The sequence below is a fragment of the Zonotrichia leucophrys genome, chromosome 19 (assembly GCF_028769735.1).
Source record: "Zonotrichia leucophrys gambelii isolate GWCS_2022_RI chromosome 19, RI_Zleu_2.0, whole genome shotgun sequence".
NCBI lineage: Eukaryota > Metazoa > Chordata > Aves > Passeriformes > Passerellidae > Zonotrichia > Zonotrichia leucophrys.
Genome location: NC_088188.1, coordinates 6,366,018 through 6,384,635, shown reverse-complemented (window position 1 = coordinate 6,384,635; position 18,618 = coordinate 6,366,018). Strand labels below are relative to the sequence as shown.

At 48.4% G+C, this 18,618-nt stretch overlaps 1 protein-coding gene across 1 annotated transcript in view; it reads right to left on the bottom strand.

The window, feature by feature from the left end:
* Window positions 1–4,251: 4,251 nt before the first annotated feature.
* LRRC75A (leucine rich repeat containing 75A) overlaps window positions 4,252–18,618 on the bottom strand; it is a 60,498-nt gene continuing 46,131 nt past the window's right edge. The window contains exon 4 of the mRNA XM_064729430.1: window positions 4,252–6,549. Coding sequence (XP_064585500.1) covers window positions 5,964–6,549 — 586 coding nt within the window. The 3' untranslated portion in view covers window positions 4,252–5,963. The remainder of the gene's footprint in view (window positions 6,550–18,618) is intronic.

Here is an 18,618-nt window from a genome sequence, read left to right as displayed (position 1 = left end):
TTTGAAATGCACAGTGATGGGCAGCCCCTGCACCAAGGTAGCTGCACTTTGAGTTTAATTTATTTAATCATTCCAGGCACCTCCCCAGCAGCCTGTTTGCTGCTGGGCTTTGGGGGAAGATGCTCTGTGCTTGAGGAGGTGAAATAAAGCTTCAGTGTCAGGGCCAGGCTGTTTGGAAATGCAAATCAGGAGCTGCATCAAGGGCAGGGGTTTCAAAGGTGCTGCTTTTATGCTTCAGAAAGGTCTTTGGAGATGACAGCAACAACGTGGTGTCACCTGGCAACAGGTCAGAGGCTGGAGCTGAGACTAAAGAAGGGTTTCAGGGCTGAAAAATCACCAACCAAAATGAAGAACTGATGTGGCACCAGGGTGAGGGGGTAGCTCTGGGCTGGTGGCTGCCCCTGCCCTGGCAGTTCAGCCCATTCTGGGGCTGGCACAGAAAAAAGGACAATATTTGCATTTCAGCCCCCAGCCCTGCTGTTTCTGTGCCTGTGGTGGAGGGGAGCTCTGAGCCTGCAGGAAAGCAGAGCTTGGGAGAATGCTGAGCCTTGGAATTGATCATTTAACAAGCAGGTGGGTGCAGTGAAGATGAAACAACAATAAAAAAGGAATGGTGAAGTTGTGCTCTTGGGAAGTGGTGTGGAAATGCACAGAGCCCCAAGCAGAGCCTGTTCTGTGTGTTTGAGGCTTTTCCACCTCTGGGATTTTCTGCTGTTTCCCTACATGCAGAACTCCCAGCAGTGGGATCAGGGTCCGAGCCCTGGGGCAGCAGCTCCCAGAGTGGGATTGATTTGATTTTTCAGTGCTTTGGTTTTCATTTCTAGAAGAGCTGGAACTGCAGCTCTCACCTGAGTGAGTGACCAGGCAGGGAGCAGCTGCCCAAGGGAAGCTCATTCCTGGGTTCCACATCTGTTACTGCCCAATATCCCATAATTTTCCATCCATCCCTGACTCTCTGCATGTCTGTTCCATAAATTTGGGTCTGTAGGAAGATGCTTTGAGGTTTTATTTATGTAGATTGTGTTTAGGATGGCTGTGAGTGCTGCTTGCAAAATCCTGATCACAAAGCTCCTCCCCAAAGCCTTTCCCAGAGCCAGAGGAAGCCTGGAGAAGGACAGAGCTGGCAGGGAGAGCCAGGAATGAAGTGGTTTTACATCACACACCTCGAAAATCCAGTGATAAATGCCCAGACCAAACCTGCAGGGAATTAAATATTAATATTTCTCTCCTCTTTTGTAAACCTCCAGCCTATTTGTCCTTCCAATTACAGCTCCCTGAGAGCTGCCACGTGCACTCACTGCAGGCTGGGATTGCTCACCCCAACCTGCTGGATGCAAACCAGCCCACAGGTTTATTTTCTCCTCAGACTGAGTTAATAAAAAGCAAAGAAAAAGGATGGCCCAGAAGCCACAGGATCAATAAGCTGTTAGGAGCCAAGAAAACTCAGCAAACTGCACACATAATTAAAGGCTGTGTGAACAGGTTGCATCTTTACTGACTCTATTAAATCAGCTCTTCAGTTTTATGTAAAACAATCAGCTGAGCTGAAGGTAAAACCAGCTGTGTCTCTGGGTATTTACAGAGGGGGGATAAATACAGGGGGATAAAAAATGCATGGCCAGAAGTGCCAGAAGAGGCTGCAAACAAAGCACCTCCAGTTCCCCATCCTTCAGGGGTAACTGAGCATGGGCTGGTGGAGCTGGCACAGAAATGACACTTTATTCCTGAACACCTTTCCTGCAGTGCCACCTTGGGATCCAGGGTTCCTGCAGTGAGCAAAGCTCTGGTGCTCCTCCCTGAGAACAAACCCTGTGCTAACATTTTATACAAACAGGTCCCAGAATGGTTTGGGTTGGGGAATTAAAGCCCAGTTCACGCCAGCATTCTGCTGTGGGCAGGGACAATAATCCAGGTTGTTCCAAGTCCTGTCCAGCCTGGGGATATCCCTTCATTTATTCATGATAATTAATTAATATTGATGTTAAAGTGCCTGGAGCTGGGCCCTCTGTAGGAAGTGAGGCTGGAGCCTGGCTGGAGGCACTCAGAGCCCTGGGAGGGGTGGCTCTGTCCTTCAGAATTTCCTGTTAAAGACATTTCATAGTGCTGGAAAGCTCCTCTGCTCTTACAGCTGCTGGTGGAAATCATCCTCAGGCACAGAAAAACCCCACTGTCCCTGGAGTGCAGGAAAAGTGGGATTGAGGCTGACACCCCTGTACCAGAGAGGTGGGAGGAGATTCCATCTGTTGCTCACCAAGGAACTTTTCCTCAGAGGTTGGATCAGTTGTTTTTACCCCTTTTCCCTCAGCTTTGAGATGTGAATTCTGCTAATGAGGTCAATTTGTTTCCCTGGCAATGGCAGGTCCCAGCTGATGGAGCCTCTGTGTTTCCAGGCCCTGAGTGCTGAGTGTGAGCTCACAGAGCTGCTGTGCTGTGACAGGGGGAGGAGCACAGGGGAGCCCTGGAGGGTCCTGCCCCTCTCCAGAGGCAGTTTTAGAGTTTTAGTGGGATAACCCAGAGTGGTGGCTCTGCCAGGGGCACTGCTGCCTCCCCTGGGTGTCCCCTTGATCCTTCAGGTCACTTTTTGGCTCTCCTCTGGCAAAGGTTGGTGTTTGGGCAGTTTTGGGTTGCCATTTGCTGACTCCTGCCCCTGAGCAGCAGCAGTGCTTTTGGCCTAAGTTATTTTGTGTTTCTGGACATCCCCAGCAGCTTTTTTGTGTCTCCCTCTGCTCTCCCACACACTCCCTGCTCAGGGGTGACCTTTCCCAGCCCTCTTTGCTGCTCCCAGCCATCCTCAGGCAAAGGAACCCTCAATTTAAATGAGTAACCACCTTCAGAACACAGCCAGCCTTGGTGCAGGAGCTCTCTGGAACGTGGCACCAGCCCTTCCATGGCTCTCCCACCCCTCTCTCATTCCCTGCCTGCTGTTCCCATTCCCCTCACTGCCTGTGGGCTCCTCAATCTGCACAGAATGATTTCCAATTACATTTTTGTTGCTGAGCCCATAAATCTCCCCAGACTGGTTTGTTTGATGCCCAGGCAGGGCTGTGGTGCTGTGGGGAGAGAACCAACCAAGCCAGGCTGAGGCTTTTTATGCTTTATTTATTTTATGGTGGCCCTTTCCTCCTCTCCTGGACAAGAAATGACCTCATTGTGTTTTAATATTCTAACAGCAACCATTTTCAGCCCTTGAATCCTTGAATCCTTCATGTAGGGCCAGCTAAAAGCTTCTGACCCAAAGCAGCAGCCCCGGGAACATTGATTATATGTGGAGTGAGCCCTGAGCTTGTTTTGATGTTGATGAGCTGGGAAGGGAAGCTTCTCACTCTGCTTTCTTTAAAAAAAAACCCAACCAAACCCACTCAGTGCTGAGCCCACAGGATCATCATTATCCTGAAGTGCACTAAGTGGATAATTGAGCTAATCCACACTGTGAGGGAGGCACTGATGAGCCAAAGCTTTTAGAACCAACTCTCCACAACAGCTCTGCTTTTTTCCCTCTTTTTCCATGGCAGTAATTTGGTGCATCCTCCAGCATGCACGGATCTATTGACAAAAATCCCTTTCCAGCTCTTTCTGTGTCTCAGGAGGGCTCAGTCCTCACTGGGCAGGGGGATATTGTCGGTGCCAGTGGAACAGAGTGCTCAGGCACTGCAGCACCTGCACAGGGCCCAGGCTGGGGATCTCCCTTTGGAGATACTGGAATTGTTTCCCCATGGCTGATGGGCTTCCCAGCAGGTGGAGGCTGAGCTGGAGATGTGGCAGCAGCAGCTCCTGGGTGGTTTTTGTCCGTGAGGGAATGGAGCAAAGCAGGAATGAAGGATGCAGAGCTCACTCTAAATGCAAAGTGCCTCTGGTTTGGGAATTTGTGAACTGGGGGGTCCAGGCAGCCCCTCAGGCTGTGGGTCCTGTGCAAACACTTAGCAGGGAATAAAAACCTTGCAGCAAGGAGTTTGTGATTTAAATCATTTAAACAGGCAGAGGGGCTTGAGCTGTGCCTGAGGAGCAGAGCCCAGTACTGAGGTACCTGGGTAGAAAGAAGAAATTGCTGCAGTTTCTTTTTCTTTTTTTCTGCAAGGAGAAATCTTATTCTTGATTAAATCCCCCTGTGTTCCCCCAGCTCCTTGGCCCCACGGTTTGTTGCTGGGACAGAGCCCCTGCTGCAATAAAGAGCATTTCTGCCTTCAGGATATAAACACCCTCTGGAGCACCACCACACTCTCAGCCTTCCCTTCTCCCACATTATTTTATTTTGGCAATACTTAAAATTTAAAATATTCTTTTATGATGCTTCTGTGTCCAGCTTATGCCCACCCTGATAAATCCAGCCCATAAACTGAGCTCTTTATTTCTCAGCCCCCTGAAGAAGCCAGAGCAGCTCTCAGCACTGCCTGTCCTCTGCTTTTTCCTGGGCATTCACCCTGGACAGAGGCAAAATTCAACGCTGGGCCTTTATTAAACATTATCATTTATTTTGTTTATGGATAGCTCCTTTATTTCAAACAGAAATATTCCATATTCACTGGAAAGTTGTGGTTTTTTTCATGCCTGTTGGAAAGAGTTAGAATTTAAAAAAAAAAAAAAGGAAAAAAAGGCTTGGATACATGCAAATCATACTGACTGTTGCCAAATGTATTAAAAGTAGCAGAGTTTTTTCCAAGTTACCTTCTTGCAAATGGAGGACAAACAACCACTGGCAGCCTGAAGCCCCTCTGGAAAAATGGACAGAGCCAATGGGACCAAAAATCTGTTTGCACCCAAAAAAACCAAACTGGAATCTCTGCTGGGAGCTGCTCAGGGAAGGGCTTGGGGCAAAGAGGCTCCCCCAGCCAAGGGAGTCAGCTCTGCTCCTGGAACACAGAGAGGAATCTTCCCCACTTTCCTGCCCTCCCCCAGCTCTGGGATCCACTGAAATTCTGGTTCCAAAAAGCCAAAGTGCCCATTCCAGCCCTGCTGCTCTGGGCTGATCCATTTCCCACTGAAAATAAACCCAAAGCCCTGGCTTAGAAAAAACTGGAACCTTTTAGGAACAAAGCACTTCTGGTCCAGGGGGCAGCAGCCATGGCCAAGGGACCCCAAGGCTTTCTGGGGCTCTGAATCCCAGCTGGCTGTGTGGCAGTGACAGGGGAGGAACCCCAGGCTTGTTTTACCTTTTTTAACCCTTCAGTACCGTGGTCTCTTCTTGTCAGTGATGCTCCTGAGCCCTGACCCCAGATTTGTGTGTCCCTCCCATTAAAAGCTCAGGAATTTTTAGAGCTGGTGGGAAACTGGGTTTTACTGGGTAAATCCTGGGCAGGCACAGGTGCCAGCCTGGTTCTGGTAAGGCTGGAGGTGAGGGTGGTGTCCAGGCACGCTGCAGGCTGGGATTTAACCCTGCCCCAGGAAAACAGAGCTCTCCCTCTGGGCTGGGCTCACAATACTGAGAGGAACACCCCAGCTTGGTGTGGGAGCAGGTTTTTGAGCCCTGCTTTGTGTGTGAGCAGGTTTTTGTTGTGTCTCAGGAGCCAGGCTCTCACCAGTGATTCCTGAAGTCAGGAGTGGGAAGGATTGCAGGTTTCTCCCAGGCAGGTCCCTTTGGGGTGGCTGCTGTCTGTCCATCCCACGTGGGGAGCAGCTGAGATGCAGCACTGAGGGAAGGGAGCCTTTCCCTGCACAGCCTGGGCACCTCCCTGCTCCCTCTCTTGCCCTTCTGAGGTTCTGCAGCCCCTTGGAGATTCATTTCTGAGAGAGCCAAAAGCACAGCACACCACTAATGCTTCAGAACACCTGGCCAGCTGTTAGGAAATACAAACACTCCACGGGATCACTTTGATGTGTTCTCCCAGAAGGAAGTCACTGACGTTCGTGGCACAGGGGGAAGGCAGCACTGGGACTCCTGGAGCACCCAGGAGTGGGAACAGAACCCCCCCAGCTCTGAGGTTTGAAGTCATCCTTGCTCAAGGTGCCCACCCAAGGGCTGGTGGCCATCATGTCTGTGCTGTGGCTGCCCCCTGCTCTGGGCCAGGGCGCTCCCCAGCCTGGGCTGTTCTGTCCATCTGCACCCAGTCCGTGCTGCCAGCCTGGCCTGGCCCAGCCCTCAGCTCCTCCTGGCTGTCCCCCAGCCCCTCCTGCCCCTCCAAATCACTGACCTGACCCTCCCCAAACTCCAGGATGGTCGGCAAATTGCCCTGCTTGGGGCAGCGCCTCTTCAGGCTCACCAGGAAGGGTTGGGGCAGCGAGAAAATATCCACATTATTGCCCAGATCGATCCAGGTGACGCTGGGGAACTTCTTGGGGTCCTTGAGGGTCTCGGTGAGGTCCCTGAGGATGGCCTTGGTCAGGCGGTTGCCGTTGAGCGCCAGCGTGGTGAGGCGGGGCAGCCCGCAGAGGGCGGGCAGCAGCTGCAGCAGCATCTCGTCCGTCAGCTCGGTGAAGCACAGCTCCACCGTGTCGATGTGCTCCGAGCTGTGCTCCAGGTACGACGTGACCCTCTCCAGGTCCTTCAGGGTCAGCGGGATCCCCGACAAGTCCACGGTGTTGTCCTGGGGCTTCCCCATCAGCACGGCCTTCAAGCTGCAGACAGGGCAGGCGAGGAAGGGGTTAATGAGGGGTGGATCTGCTTGGGGGCAGCGCTGCTGAGAGGGAAGCGTTGGAGCCTGGCTGTGAGAATCTGGAACTTTCTGAAAGGCACAGACCCACCAGAGAACACTGCACTGCACCTGAGGTGTGGAGAAGCTATCAGAACTGACTGACAGCACTGGGGTCACAGGTGTGCAGTTGGTTATTCCAGATTTCCACCCTGAAACATCGCAGGGTGGAGAACTGAAGAGTTTGGGAACTGATTGACAGCATCGGGATTACAGGTGTGGAGTTGGTTATTTCCACCTGTAATATCACAGGGTGGAAAACTTAAAATTTGGGGCTTTACAATATAGAAATAAAAATGAAGTAAGATAGAAGTTTTAGAGCAGAGACAGGTGAGGATGGGGCTGGCTCTGCTTGGGAGCAGCGCTGCTGAGAGGGAAGTGTGGAAATCCTGGATGTGAGAATTTGAAACTTTCTGTGCTGTGAGAATGTGAAACTTTCTGTGCTGAAAGGCACAGACCCACCAGAGAACACTGCACTGCACCTGAGGTGTGGAGAAGCTTCCAGAACTGATCGACAGCACTGGGATCACAGGTGTGCAGTTGGTTATTCCAGATATCCACCGTGTGACATCACAGGGTGGAGAACTTAGAGTTTGGGGTTTTAGAATTTAGAAATAAATATGAAGCAAGATGGAAGTTTTACAGCAGAGACAAGTTGTTCTTTACCTTCTTCCTTCTTCTTCATGGGTTTGGGTGGTGTTTTGTAATTGGACAGAAAATCCACACTTCGGGCTTTGAGGGATCAGTTATTGGGTAAAAAGGGAAAATAATCCAGGTGTCATTTCTTAATTGGATGGTTTAGTCTTAGAAGACCTCATAACAAGAGATAGTTTGCCATTTTGTGCCTTGCTCATGAAAGAACTCATGGTTGTGAAGCTGTTTCACTGATAAGAAATAATAAACACCTGAGTCCAAACATGAACCTTCCATCCTGACCTCAACAGAGTTAGAAAATAAATACAGAAAACCCACAGGCAAGGACAGGAGTTGTGGGAAATTGATTTTTAGATAATTATGTAATGTATTATAATTTATAATTATATTATAATTAGGAAATAGTCAGCTTCTAATTGTGATAGCATGAATTATAACACCTGTATTGTCTCACCCTTCACATGGAACTAAAAATGGAATAAAAGATTTCAAAACACCTCTCAGCTGCCCCATCTCTGGGCCAGGAAAAGGGCATTGTCCAACAAGGAGCTATGGAGAGGTTTCCTGGAGGATTTCAGCTGGGATGGATGGAGGAGGGTGGGAAATGGGTTTGTGGAGAGTTCTCAAGGCCCACACAGTGTGCAAGCCTTGAGATAAGAAATGCTGACTTAGAAATGCCATGGAATAGGACAGACATTGTTGAGAGAGAAATGGAGCTACAGAAAAGTTTCAGAAGATGGCCTTGCAAATCAGACTGGATACTTTGGAGAGACAGAACTATCAAAGATGCACTGTAGTGGCATCCACGAGGGGTTGTTTTAGATTATTGCCTTCAAGGCATGGCACAGCAGAAAGATGATAGGCCAAGAAACACTTATAATGCGTTGTAATTTAAAAACAGTTTGCCTCTGATTGTGATGGCATGAATTTTAACACCTGTATTGTCTCACCCTTCTCATGAGACTGAAAACGGAATAAAAGTTTTTAAAACAGCTCTCAGTTGCCCCATCTGTGGGGCAGAAAAGGGCACTGTCCCTTTTCCAGCAGCTCTTCTGCAGGGCTGTCTGTGCTGCTGGGGCTCACTGGGACATTCCAGGGCTGTTTGATGAGGATCCCACATCCCAACCCCATCCTGCAGGAGTGCAAAGCTCATTTTTACCAGCCCTGGCACAAAGAGGCCATCCTGGCTTTTCAGAGCCTCTCCTGCTGCATTAAAAGGGTGAGAAGCCCTTGGTTAGGAGGAATTGCTGTGGGACATTTCCCACTGGGAAGCTCTGGAGCAGGAGGACACGTTTGTGTCCTCTCAGCTGCACAGGTGGGAAAGTGAGACCCCAAACTCAGCAAAGGAGGCACAGACACCTGCAGGGTGGTTTGATGTCATGGCCAGTGTGTGAGACCTGTTCTCTCCTTTCTAGAGGAGATGAACCCTACAATAAACCCTCAGATCAATACATTAACCCTCAGATCAATACATTAACCCTCAGATCAATACATTAACCCTCAGATCAATACATGAATTCTCACAATCTCAGAGATTCATGAGCACAAGCTAGGCTGGAGTTTCACAGCTCAGTTTAACTCCAGCAAAGCCCTGCTGGCAAACCAGGTGCTGAGGATGTTTTTAATGAATTATCCTGGGTGCCTGAGGGGGTGGAAGCAGCTCTGTGCCTGCTGTGTCAGCCTGGTGGCCTCAGGTGTCTCCTGAGCTGCCCAGGAATGATGCTGTGCAGGATTCTGTGATGCTGCTGCTCTGGGACTGGTTTTTCCAAGCTGCCCATGAGGGATGACTGCCCAGAGATTCCAAAGTAGGGAAAAAAGGGGAGTTTTACCCCAAAAATCCATGCCCATGAGTTGAGTACCAGTTAAATCCAGAGCTACTCCACACCCAGAGCTGTAATTTGGTGTTGGCAGCTGCTTCTCCTGGACATCTACAGCCACATCATTTTTGGGAGCAGCCCCACGTGGGATCAAGGTGATGCCTCAGAAACAAGATTTACCCAGCAAAAAACCCCAAATTCCTCTTGTCTTGCAGTCTTTGAGCACCAAAGCAGCACCTCACCCCCAAATCAAGCACAGAGCACCCCTGGGAATCAGTGATAACCATTCATCAGCACCACAGCCAGGCTTGATCCTGGTTTGATCCATTTTTTCCTGTGGGATTTCTGGTGTGGATTTAAATAAGCAAAGTTAAGGAGATAACAAAGGGGGAATGGGGACAGCTTCAGGACAGCTCTTTTTTATTTTTCTTTTTCCTATTTTCAGCTGCTTTCAGAATTGCTGCACGTTTGTCCTTTCCCTCAGAGCACGTATGGGATTTGTGCCAGGCAGGAAAAGGGGATTTCTCCCTGGGGTTCCATCCTTTCCCCCTGAGAGGGATGTGGCAGATCCCCAGTGGGACAGATTGCCTGATTCCCTTCCCACGCTGCCTTCTCACCCTGCAGATGAGCACAAAGACCCCCTGAACCCCCGGGGCAGAGTGGGGGGCTGCTCCTGGGGGAGGCTCTGCCCTCCTGTCATGGGGAACCAAGCAAACAAACCCCAAACAGGATCACATCCAAGCACTTCTGAGGCAGAACATGGAAATGAGAGGGATATTTATGTTAACAAACAGCTGGAAAAGCTCCCAGCCCTGCCAGAAAATTGGCCCCAAATCCCAGGAGGAAAATCTTAACCATTAAACAAATCCCTGTGAGCTTTAGTGGGGGATCAGTTACACCCACTTGGTTTCATCCTCACATTTTACAAGGCTGTTCCATAGGGAAAACACTGATTTTTTTTTCTTCCCCCCAGCTGGGGTTTTGCCCAATATAACACCAGGATTGGGAATAGAGCCCTTCCCTAAGCTCCCACACTGGCAGGATGCTGATTTATCCCCACTCACGCTGAGCTAAAAGCTCTGTGCCATGGAATCAGATCAGAAAATGTTGTCATCAACAGAAATATTGATGTTCAGATCAAAGGGAATGAAAAGAAAGGGGTTTCCTCCTGCTCTGAATTCACGGCACTGCTCTCAAGCGCTGCACAAATCGTGACTTGTGTCGTGTTCTGAAGGAAAATTGGGATGTTCAACCCAATTCCCTGCAAAGGAACAGCTCAGGGAAAAGGAAGAGGCAGCCCCAGAGAGTGAGGAATTCCAGCAGGGAATTTAGAGAGACACCTGGTGAGAAAAGTATTGATGAAAATGGCAGTGAAACATTATTGGGTGTAATGAGTCACCCAAAAAAATCCAACGCAACAAAAGAAAGATAAAATCCTGAGATAAAAGATTTGTCTGAAATAATGGTGGCAGCAAGGACCAGCAATAAATCTTTTTTCAAAATCCCTGTTCCAAATGATGGCAGTCAAACACTGGAGTAGAGACTGGGAAAGGATGGAATAAAAACAAATGCTGTAAAATCAGTGAGAATTGTGAATAAAGGGCTGAGAATCCCCACCCTCAGAGGAGGAATCAAGACAAATAAATACATTTTTCTTGATTATTTGTCTTGAATAATAAATAATTATTACATAATTATTTAGCAGAAAGAGGGAATGTGACTTGATAAGAACATATTGTATATTGAATAGCCCATACTATTTTATATTATACTTATTTATTATTTTATATTTTATATTATTTATATTGCATAGATTTATTTTTATTATATTAGTTTATATGTTTATATTATAATTATATACTTATTTTATATTTTTATTATTTTTATTGTATTGATTTGTTGTTATTTATTATGTTAATTTGCATATTTATATTATAATTATATGTTGTTATTTTATATATTATATTATATTATATTATATTATATTATATTATATTATATTATATTATATTAATTTATATTTTCTATAATTACATATTATTATTTTAGATTTTATTTATATATTATAAAATATATCCATATAATAGGATGAATAAAACAGAAATGAGAATGAAATGCTCTTTTTTCACCCCTCTTAATGCAGGATCTGAGGACACCTGCTGATGCTGAAAGACTGAATTCTTAGGGGATAAAAGGAGCTCAAATTAACCTGGAGCCATGGGATATCCCTGAGATCAAGGACTTTGTGGAGGTCCCAAGTGGACAGGGCACTGCTGTGGCTGAGAACATCCAAAGTCATGGGAGGATTTAAAAATAAAGGAATAAATAAATAAATAAATAAATAATTGGCTGTGGATTGACTGAAATTGAAGAGCAATCAAAATTCTGCAATTCACCCAAATGGAGTGACCAGAATTGGAGTTGCCAAATTCTCCAAAATTTAGAGCCAGGAAATTCCTCCTTTGGGTTCATCCTTATTTTTTTTTTTTAACTGAATTTTACACAAACCCAGTGTGGGCACTGCTGGGATTGCCCCAGCTCTGTGGTCACAAAGGTTTATTAAAAAGTTTATAAACAGCACAGTTTAAAGCCTCTGCTCCCCACAGCTTGGAAAGATTTCCCTCCTCAGAGACTCCCAGGGTAAAGAGGATTTTTAAAATACATAAATTTCAAAATATGGAACTTTAAAGCTCCTTTTGAGCTTACCAATAAATTCATTAAAAATTCCTAAGTCTTTGCTGTTAAGAAAGCACCAGTGGGGATTAATTATTGTGCTCTCTTCTTGTTCCAAGAGCTTTCCCAGTTTTGCCAAGGTTTGCACTTTTCATGGCAGAAACTCCCAAAATCCCTGTTACAACATCATCCCTGGGCTGCCCAAATTCCAGCCTGCTCCTCCTGCACAGTGCTGGATTTTGGAGGGTAGGAAGGGCAGGTTGCACAGCCTGGCCCTGAAATGTGGCATCAAAATTAACTTTAATGTGTTTATAAAATGATTGTGCCTGCTGGGAATGCTCTGTGGGAAACACAACCCTAAACAGCATGTTGAAAAAATAAATAAATAAATATCCCCAAACATTTTGGGTTGCTCCTTGGATTCAGCTCAGGAATTTTGAAGCAAACCTGGAGGGAAAGCTAAAATTGTCCCTATGGCAGCAGGACCCCAGAGTGACCTCCTGTGCTGTTCTGGGCTCTCACAGCTCCCCAAATCCCCAAATCCCCAAATCCCCAATTCCCTCGGCTCCACACCGAGCTCCAGGCCAGGGGTTTGCATGGCAAAAGGGAATTCTGGGCTCCTGGGAGGGCTCCATCCACAAACCCTGGCCAGCAGAAGGATCAGAGTCAGGAGCTGTGGCTGACAGCTCTGATCCAGGGAATGGTGTGGGCAGCAAGGGACCCACAGGGACCCCAGACCAGCCCCTCCGTGGGGACAGAGCCCAAAACTCTGGATACAAACAGCAAGGAGAAGGAATTTTATCCTGGGTGAGCGCTGGGCACTCCCACAGCCACAAGGCTCCACCTCGGGCTGTGGGACAAAGGGACACTGGAGAGCAGGGACAGAGCAGAGACAGCCCCCAGTGTCACCTCATAGAGCAGGGACACCCCACAGTGTCACCTCACAGGGCAGGGACAGCCCACAGAGCAGGGACACCCCATAATGTCACCTCACAGAGCAGGGACACTCCACAGTGTCACCCCACAGAGCAAGGACAGCCCACAGTGTCACCTCACAGAGCAGGGACACCCAAGAGAGGTGTCACCCAACAGAGCAGCGTCACCATGCAGAGAAGTGTCACCTCACAGAGCAATGTCACCTCATAATGTCACCCAAGAGCAGTGAAACCCCACAGAGGAGGGTCACCTCACAGAGCAGTGTCACCCAAAAGTGTCATCCCACAGATCAGTGACATCCCACAGAGCAGGGTCACCTCACAGAGCAGTGTCACCCAAGAGGGCAGAGTCACCCAAGAGAGGTGTCACCCAACAGAGCAGTGTCACCACACAGAGCCATGTCGCCCAAAAACATCACCTCACAGAGCAGTGTCACCTCACAGAACAATGTCACCCAAAAACGCCATCCCACAGAGCAGCGTCCCCTCACAGCGCAGTGTCCCCTCACAGCGCAGCGTCCCCTCACAGAGCAGCGTCCCCTCACAGAGCAATGTCCCCTCACAGAGCAATGTCCCCTCACAGAGCAGTGTCCCCTCACAGAGCAATGTCCCCTCACACAGCAGTGTCCCCTCACAGAGCAGCGTCCCCTCACAGAGCAATGTCCCCTCACAGAGCAGTGTCCCCTCACAGAGCAGTGTCCCCTCACAGTGTCACCCAAGAGCAGTGTCTGGGGTCACACTGGACTCCCTGACCTGGGAGGGCTTTCCCAGGATGATCCCATGGAAATGCCACCCAGCCTTGTCCCCCTGTCCCTCCCCTGTCCCCCTGTCCCTCAGTGTCCCTCAGCAAAGGGACCCCATGAAACGCCAGGAGCTGCTCAGAAATTGGATTTCTGTTATCCCCCCATCGAAATCTCCAGCAGGGACAATTAGCAGCTCATTTGCATACAGCTCATTTGCATACAGCTCATTTGCATGCAGGTTGGGATGGGGAGGGAAGGGAAAGCTCCTTGCTCTGTTTCAGAACCATCATTCCTCCCCCCCTCTCAATTTGTTTTTATTTCCTGCTAAACAAAATGCTAAAAATAAACACTTGGGAGCAATCAAAATGCTTTGCTATAATTATAACTCTATTTAATTTAGTGGGGAAAAAAAAAATAAAAGTAAATCTGCTGCTGTTGGAGAGCTCCATTTTCCTATCCCATCCTCCCCAAAATAAAATGTATTTATATCACCCTCCCCACGATCCAATTTGCTCCCAAACCTATGATTTTATACAGAAATTGCTGGAATTTTCCCAGCAAACTCCACTCCAGGGGAATAAGGAGCTGCAGCTGATAGAACCTGGATTTTGCAGGAGAGGCAATTTGCACAGAGAAAAGCAATCAGCAATTCAAAGGAAAACATCCTGGGCTTGTTGCTTCTGGAAATGACTCCCTGGAAGAGAATTGGCCCAAAATAAGGATTTGTGTTACAATAAATGAGAGTTTGCCATAAAACAAACAGCATTTTCTTCAGATTCTAGCACAGGAGGGGAAAAAAAGGGCTGGAAAGGATCTTGGAAGGGAAATTTTATGACTGAGGAGATACAAAAGTACCCAAATAATGCTGGATTTACATGAGCAATTCCCCACTAAGAAAAGAGGAAGCAGGGCTGGTTAGGAAAAGGACCTTTAAATCCATTTGCAGCCCTCAGTATCCAAAGGGAAGAGGCCACAGGAAAAGAAATTCCTAATAATTTGCTCATAAAAACACCCAACTGGCTGCCAACATGTGTAAAAAAAGTGAAAGAAGAGGAGGAAAAAGAAAAGGGAGAGGGATGTGATGGAGAACAGCAGCGCTGGCCAGGATTCCTGCATTTTTCTGGAAAAGCAAGATGGAGATTTCCCTAAAACCCATTAATTCCAGCCTCTCCCTTTGGTTTTGCTGGTGCTTTGTTTGATTTCTGGAAGGAATGACCCCATTAAGAAGCTGGATGTGACCCCAAAAATGAGAGCAGAGCGTGGCTGCTCCTGCTCTGTCCCCTCACCACAAACTGAGTTTTGCCACGTCGATGGAAACCGGGGCTGGTGTTAATTATCCCCATCCCATTGCAGAGCCTCAGGAGTTCTGGGATGGGGGAAACACCCAGGAACAGCCAGAATTGAGAGGCAACGGCTCCAATTCACCAAAATCCTCTCCCAGCCCTCAAATCTGCCCCTGGTGCTGTCAAACAACAAAAAAAAAACCCAAAAAAATTCGTGGAGAACTCCCTGTATCCAGGCCCTCGCTGAGGGTTTGAAGTTCATACTTAGCAGAGGCTCTTTGTGTTTCCTGTCCCTTGAAATAAGCTGAATTCCATTCATACAAAAGGGAAAACCCCAGGATTTTTGGGGGTGGGGAGAGAAATTCCAACTCTGATCCTCCAGCCCAGTTTTCTCATCAGAAACCGAAAAAATAAAACAACAACAAAAAAAATAAAACCCCAAAACCCCTCTCCCAACTGCTCTTCCTGCAATTAGGGAGCGATCAGCTGCCAAAATGTGTGCCTGGGGCTTGGCTTTCCCTAAAATGTTTATTTTCTCGGAGCACAGATGACATTTGGAAGAGTTTAGGCTGAGGTCCCCTCTTGCTCTGATGAGAGCCAGAGCCAGCCCGGCTCCAGGGTCCTGCTGTCCCCTCCCTCCTTGGCAAGGGGTTGTTCCCACAGCCAGCAGCTGCCATCACCCCCTGTTTTCCCCTTTTTCCCCCCAAATCCTTGGCAGGACCCTAAATCCTGCCCTTCCCACCAAAATCCCAGCAGCTCTGGGCTCCAAGTGAAGGCAAAGAGGGATGGAGCAAAGGGAAACTCCTGATGTGGTTTGGGGGACAGGGACCCATGGGATGGGTCTGTGGGGCTGGTGGCCTCTGTTATGAACAAAAATGAACAATAATATTTTTTTGTGAGAAAAAGTTACAAAAATCACTTTTAATCACTTTTTTTTTTGATCACTTTTAATAAAGGCATTAAAAAGGAGAAGAAGTCTCCTGGCCCTGTTTATTTCAGCCTCCAACCACATCCAAGGGGTCAGGAAGCTCCTCCAGAGCATCCTGAGGAACATCCAGGGATTTGTGCTGGAGGAGCTGCAGCAGCCAAAGGAGGAGAGATGGACACAGTGAGGCAGCCAAGAACCTCTCACCTGATGTTTGGCCAGGTTTTAATCAGAATTTGTACATTTATTGAGCCAAAAGAGCTTTTTTTAAATCAGAATTTGCATGTCTATCAAGCCAAAAAAGCTTTGTTTCACCTGGTTTTCAGCACCCAGGTGTTCACTGGCCAAGCAAACTCTGTTCCCAAGCTCCCTGGGATTTGGCAGCCCTGATTTGGGAATTCCAATCCTGGGGTGCATCTGCTTCCCATTAACACCAAGCACTGGGACTGAGCAGAACAGAGCCACCATTGTCCCCTCAGCTGCCCCCAGTGAGGAATAACAGGACACGACCTGGCCCACTGCTGCTGCCTTCTATAGAAAAAGGGATTTTTTTTTGGGGTGGCTTTTTCATCTTCTGTTCCAATGAGAGGGTTTTGTAGCATCCCTCTCCTCTGTCACTGCAGCAGAGGTTGAAATTGAGTTTTTCAATTTGAAATTTCTGGCACCCTGTGGGTTGCTGTTCCTGCTGGGCACAGTTTTTGGTGCAGTTATTTCATTTTCAATCCCTTCCCTGAGCCCAGGGGGAGCAGAAAGTGACTGCAGCCATTCCTGCAAAGCCAAACAAAGGGAAAAATCTGGGAAACAAGGAGAGCAGCCTGAGCTGCCCACAGCCAACTCCCTCTGCCCCAGCCCTCCATTGCTTCTGGCAGGTCATTTCCCTGCTGGAGGGGGATTTCAGCCTCCAGCTGCCCCCAGAGGTGCAAACAGAGCAGGGATGTGATCCTGGGCTCTGAGCAGCAAACACTGCCCAGCTCCCCCATCCCCAGGCACTGCAAATTCTGCTGGACAGGCAGGAAAACCACAAAAAACCTTCCCTGGATTCTCCCTGTTTGGCTTCTCTGCTCCAACAATGCCAATATTTTGCTTTTTTTCTCTGCTCTCTGCACCCACCAGTGATGAGGGTTTGTGGCACTGTTACAGGAACGCTGCTGCAGAGATCAGCACAACAACAAATCTTCAAATCTTCCCCGGTGATTTGTCCATGTTATGTCCATATTATTATGTCAACAGATGCTTTCTTTTTCTTATTTTTTTTTCTTTTTTTTTTCTTTTTTTCCCCCAAATCTCCAGCTCATGGTCTTTGGGATAACGAGCCCCACTGGAGGGGCCAGCAGCTGATGAAAGCAGGGAGGGGATGCAGGAGAGGCTCCAGATGGGCATTTGTGCCAGGCCAGGAGCTGCCCAGGGATAATCCTCACTCCCAGGGCACCACAGGACTGACCTGCAGCTCCCCACGGTGGATTCATCCCAAAACCCCCCCCAGCTCCCCAGGCTGGTGCTAATCCTGGATAAGGAGAGAGGAAAACACCTGCAGGAACATATTGCACCCTGGGCTGGACAAAGGGGATCAGCCTGGGGGCTCCTCTGAGCTGGGATGTGTCAAAACACAGCCTGCAAAAACCTCAATGCGTCCAGAAGCTTTGGGCTTTTTCCTGGAGGTGCCAAAATCCCCTTTTGAGATGCAAAAGAACCTTCTGTGCTTCAGCTGCTCCACAGGGTTTGGCTTTTTCCCTCCACCCAGGAGCCCAGGGGAGTGTGAGGATGAAGAAGGGGGTGAGCCCAGTTTGTGTCACCCATGGGGACAGACAGAACCCCCTGGTGATGACACAGCCCCCCCATCCCCTTTGGCAGCGTTATTTTAAATTATTTCCATTCAAAGAGAGCGGCAGCAGCAGCAGTGGGAGGCGGGAACTCACCGAGTTAAAGTGATGGATGAGCTCACTAAACACCTTCATTCACATAAATGTAAAAAGCGCCCATCAAAGCTTCATCACGGAGCTTGATGGTTTTAATTGGGAAATCCAGCCCGGGGTGACAGCCAGGCTGGGCTGGCTGGGGATTAAACGGGCTCGGCTGCTGGGAGTGATGCCTTTCCAGGCCCCAATTGCCCCTCACCACCCAAAAAAAGGAGTCAGGGGCTGTTTTGAGACAAAATAAATCATCCCAGAGTGTCTGGACCACTTCCAAGCAGGGGGATGAATTATTTTCCCAGCTGATTCCCTCGTTTAATAACAATTTCTACCGGTCCGAGTGGAGGGGATGGATTTAAATAATCCCAGCCATGTGTCCATGGAAAATCTCATTTCCACTCTGCCCAGAAGCAGAGGAGTAATTATTACCAAAAAAAACCAAATTAAAACCCCACACTTTGCACCATCAAAGGCCTTTTCTAATTAAACACATTGAAGGAGGCACAAGCACCCAAGTGCAAGGAGGTGGGAGGGGAGGAAAATCACCATTATTCCTTCATTGAGCTGCAGGAGGAGAGGGGAAAGAGGAGGATGAAGGTGGCTTGAATTCGAGGTAGTGCCTTAAAAATCTGAAGTTTATAAGGCTGCAGCAAAAGTGTGAGGGAAAAGCCAGTGGGGAAGGGTGTCCTGGTCCCTAAACCACCCCAGCCCAGCCTCAGGTTTATTTTCCAGCATTTCTGGCTGACAGGAGCAGCAAAAGCAATGTGAGATGTTGTCAGGGTCAGTATTCATCAGTGTGAGGGGAATGGGGTTTGCAGCTTGGGTCAATTGTTTTCAATTCGGGGGCAGCCCACACAAGGGGAGGGGAAGGGCTCATTTTACACACAGAGCCAGTGGGAAACCTGAAATCCCTTGGATGTGCCAGCCCTGTGCCACCAGCCCGGGTGGCATTTCAGTGGCCATCAATTATTCACAGCTCAGCTCCAAATGCAGCTCCTGGCTGGGCAAGGTGTGCCAGCAGCTGCAGCCTCTCCATGGGCAGGGAGAATTTCTCC